Source organism: Bos indicus x Bos taurus, chromosome 17, assembly GCF_003369695.1.
Source record: "Bos indicus x Bos taurus breed Angus x Brahman F1 hybrid chromosome 17, Bos_hybrid_MaternalHap_v2.0, whole genome shotgun sequence".
Classification (NCBI taxonomy): domain Eukaryota; kingdom Metazoa; phylum Chordata; class Mammalia; order Artiodactyla; family Bovidae; genus Bos; species Bos indicus x Bos taurus.
The window spans coordinates 25858195-25862470 of NC_040092.1; the positions used below are offsets into that span (position 1 = coordinate 25858195).

At 56.2% G+C, this 4276-nt stretch overlaps 1 protein-coding gene across 1 annotated transcript; it reads left to right on the forward strand.

The window, feature by feature from the left end:
* Window positions 1–602: 602 nt before the first annotated feature.
* On the forward strand, window positions 603–3560 carry FZD10 (frizzled class receptor 10). Its single transcript, XM_027567050.1, has one exon. The coding sequence runs from the start codon at window positions 709–711 to the stop codon at window positions 2452–2454; it is 1746 nt and encodes a 581-aa protein (XP_027422851.1). The 5' UTR covers window positions 603–708; the 3' UTR covers window positions 2455–3560.
* Window positions 3561–4276: the final 716 nt, after the last annotated feature.

The following is a 4276-nucleotide window of genomic DNA, read 5'->3' on the forward strand; positions in this document are numbered from 1 at the left end:
GGGGCGCCCCGAGAAAGGGAGCGCAGGCGGGGAGGCGACGGGAGGCCAAGTTGGAGGCTGGCGCAGAAGGCGAAGGAGCAGCGGGCGGCACGCACGAGAGGGCGGCGACGCGGGGCCGGGGGCCGGGGCGGTGGCAAGATCTGGGGGCCGGGCGCTGCGCTTTCTCATGCAAAGCAGCGGCGGGGCGGGGCGCGCGGCACGGGGGCGGGGCCTGTCAGCGCTCTGCTTTTTCCCACTTTGCCTGTTTGCGAGACTGCTCAGCCCGGGACCGGACTCCGAACGGCTGCGGGCCGAGCCGGGCCGAGGCCGGCGCGGGGAGGGCGGAGCCGCCGCGAGTCGCCGGCTCCGGTGCGCCCGCGCCGCCCGCCCTCTCCGCGCGCTCCCACGAGAAGCCAAAGTTTGCGGCGGCGGCGGCCGTGAGTTGCAGCCCAAGCCGGGTCGCGCGCCGAGAGCTGCGGGGCTCCTCTAGCTTCCCGGTATTGTTCGCAAACTTTGCTCCTCTCTTCAGCGGCTCCACCTCGGCGGAGGCGGGGGCGGAGAGCGGGGCCGGGGGGCGCTGTGCGCACCGCTCGGGCGGGGCTGGGCTGGGCAGGGCGGGCATGGGCGGGAGCCGGAGCGGGGACGAGGAGCCGGGGCCGGCAGCCCGAGCCTGGGAGCGGCTGCTCTGAGGGCGGCGGACCTCCCCGCCGGGGCACCTCCGACGCCACCATGCAGCGTCCGGGCCCCCGCCTGTGGCTAGTCCTGCAGGTGATGGGCTCGTGTGCTGCCATCAGCTCTATGGACATGGAGCGGCCGGGCGACGGCAAGTGCCAGCCCATCGAGATCCCGATGTGCAAGGACATTGGCTACAACATGACCCGCATGCCCAACCTGATGGGCCATGAGAATCAGCGCGAGGCCGCCATCCAGCTGCACGAGTTCGCGCCGCTGGTGGAGTACGGCTGCCACGGCCACCTCCGCTTCTTTCTGTGCTCCCTGTACGCGCCCATGTGCACCGAGCAAGTCTCCACCCCCATCCCCGCCTGCCGGGTCATGTGCGAGCAGGCCCGGCTAAAGTGCTCCCCGATCATGGAGCAGTTCAACTTCAAGTGGCCCGACTCCCTGGACTGCAGCAAACTCCCCAACAAGAACGACCCCAATTACCTGTGCATGGAGGCGCCCAACAACGGCTCGGACGAGCCCGCGCGGGGCTCGGGCATGTTCCCGCCGCTCTTAAGGCCGCAGCGACCCCACAGCGCGCAGGAGCACCAGCTGAAGGATGGGGGGCCGGGGCGAGCCGGCTGCGACAACCCGGGCAAGTTTCACCACGTGGAGAAGAGTGCGTCGTGCGCGCCGCTCTGCACGCCCGGCGTGGACGTGTACTGGAGCCGCGACGACAAGCGCTTCGCGGTAGTCTGGCTGGCTGTCTGGTCCGTGCTCTGCTTCTTCTCCAGCGCCTTCACCGTGCTCACCTTCCTCATCGACCCAGCGCGCTTCCGGTACCCCGAGCGCCCCATCATCTTCCTGTCCATGTGCTACTGCGTCTACTCGGTGGGCTACATCATCCGCCTCTTTGCGGGCGCCGAGAGCATCGCCTGCGACCGGGACAGCGGACAGCTCTATGTCATCCAGGAGGGCCTGGAGAGCACGGGCTGCACCCTGGTCTTCCTGGTCCTTTACTACTTCGGCATGGCCAGCTCCCTGTGGTGGGTGATTCTCACCCTCACCTGGTTCCTGGCCGCGGGCAAGAAGTGGGGCCACGAGGCCATCGAGGCCAACAGCAGCTACTTCCATCTGGCCGCCTGGGCCATTCCGGCCGTGAAGACCATCCTGATCCTGGTGATGCGCCGGGTCGCGGGGGACGAGCTGACCGGCGTCTGCTATGTGGGCAACATGGACATCAACGCCCTCACCGGCTTCGTGCTCATCCCCCTGGCCTGTTACCTCATCATCGGCACTTCCTTTATCCTCTCGGGCTTCGTGGCCCTTTTCCACATCCGGAGGGTGATGAAAACGGGTGGGGAGAACACGGACAAGCTCGAGAAACTCATGGTGCGGATCGGGGTCTTCTCCGTGCTCTACACGGTGCCGGCCACTTGTGTGATTGCCTGCTACTTTTACGAACGCCTCAACGTGGAGTACTGGAAAGTCCTGGCCACGCAGCACAAGTGCAAAATGAACAACCAGACTAAAAACCTGGACTGTCTGATGGCCACCTCCATCCCCGCGGTGGAGATCTTCATGGTGAAGATTTTCATGCTGCTGGTGGTGGGCATCACCAGTGGCATGTGGGTCTGGACATCTAAGACTCTGCAGTCCTGGCAGAACGTTTGCAGCCGCAGGTTCAAGAAAAAGAGCCGGAGAAAACCGGCCAGCGTGATCACCAGCAGTGGAATTTACAAAAAAGCCCAGCATCCCCCCAAAACCCATTTGGGGAAATATGAAATCCCCGCCCAGCCTCCCACCTGTGTGTAAATGGGGCTTGGAGGGATGGCAGGATTGGAAAACTTTCCCAGAGAGGATTCAGTGGCTGTCAGAGCCAAAACATGGTGCTTTTCTCTGTTGGTTGGTTGCTTGTTGTTTTTTTTTTTTTTTAATAAAAGTAAAAGGAAAAAAAATAAAAAGTTTTTACTCTGAAATTCAGGATGCTGTGATACACTGAAAGTCCAAATGTACTTAAAGGGCATGGTTTTTGTTTTCTGGGAAGGAGAGCCCTCCCAGTTAAATAGCCTCTTGTGTAACTAATTTGTGGTAGCATAGTTGATTCAGGCCCCCAGAAGAAAACTTTTGTTTAGAACCTTCCATAAATATACATCTGTATGTTTGAGTTGGCTTTGCTATCCATTTACAAATCAGGGAAGAGATAACTTCTTTGCAAATTAAAGAGCCTCTGCTGAGTTGCAAAGAGGGAGAGATATGCCATCTCTTGCAGGCTAGCCATCCCAGGGGCCCACCCTCAGAAGGCCGCTTGTAGACAGCAACTACTGTGCAAACAGGAAGAAAGAGAAGGCCTGACAGCTCAGCACGCTCCAGTGGATGTGGAGTCCCTTAAAATAGACTCCAGCCTCCACAAATGGGTCTTTCTCCCAGATAGAAACTTCCATCTAACCTCATATTGGTACAGTGCCAACGATGTGCAATACATTTCTTTTTCTTTCCATAAAAATCAAAAGAGAAACAAGTATTTTGCTGTAGTAAAGACAACAAAAGAAGTATGCTAACAAAAGAACTAAGGGGCCCAGCCCTCAGAACCCTTTTAGTTTTACAGTTTGTGGCTTTTTAATGGAAACCAAGCCTATGTGATACACGTTTGGACTGATTTGTAGAAGGGTTGGGGGGGGGGGGGGGCGGAGAGGGGAGAGGGATGATTCAAAAGTGCCCAAAGGGCTTATTGACTCTTTCTATTATTAAACAAATGGTTTCCATGAATAGAGCCCAGAAGCCTGTCTACAAAAGGTGGAGTTAATTCTCCTCACCAGGAGGTGCCAGGAAAGAGTGGTCTTGCTGGTGTCTATTTGTCATATATGATATTTTTCATGCTCCACTATTTTATTAAAAATAAAAAATGTTCTTTAGTTTGGTGCTGGTCCCTTGTGTGTTGTGACGGGACCCTTCTCTGAGTGGGAAGAACAGAGAAAACTTTCTCCCTCTGTTTACTTTTCATGCAAATCCCGAGTGTGCATTTCTGTCTACAGATCATTGGTTATCTCTGTGAAATGGCAAATGGACAGATTCCAAAGTGGGCAGAATGATTTAATTTCAGGCTGCAGAGGAATTACATGCAGGAAGCGGGTATGGTTGGAAGTTGTCTCTGACTCTGGGTGGCAGGATGCAAGGGCCGCCCAGTTTTAGCCCAGTTCATTAAACAGCATCTTGGATATTAAGCATGGATACAGGCTTGTGCCCCTTGACTAGCGTCTGGAGAATGGATCCAGCCAATTAGGAGAATTAAATCAGAGTAGGGCTCCGTTGACCTGCTAAAGTCAAAGTGTACAGAGAGAAAATGGTATACAACCATCCAAAGTATGCTGGTTTCCCGCAAACACCTGGACACATTTACAATACAGATTGTAGATCAGGATAGGATAAAATAATCTGCTAAGGGTGGTGAGTCATTAAGGGGAAGCTAATCAGCTTTGTGCTTCATTGTGCTTGCTTCTCCTCCGGTATTTGCTGCCTAAGTTGTGTAGCTGTAAAGATTTGAAGTGAGTCAGAGTCAAGCTGGTCTGGGGCACAGCTAAACTCAGGTTCTAACCAGAAGGACCCAAGGGCAGAGTTTGGACCAACTGCTGTGGGA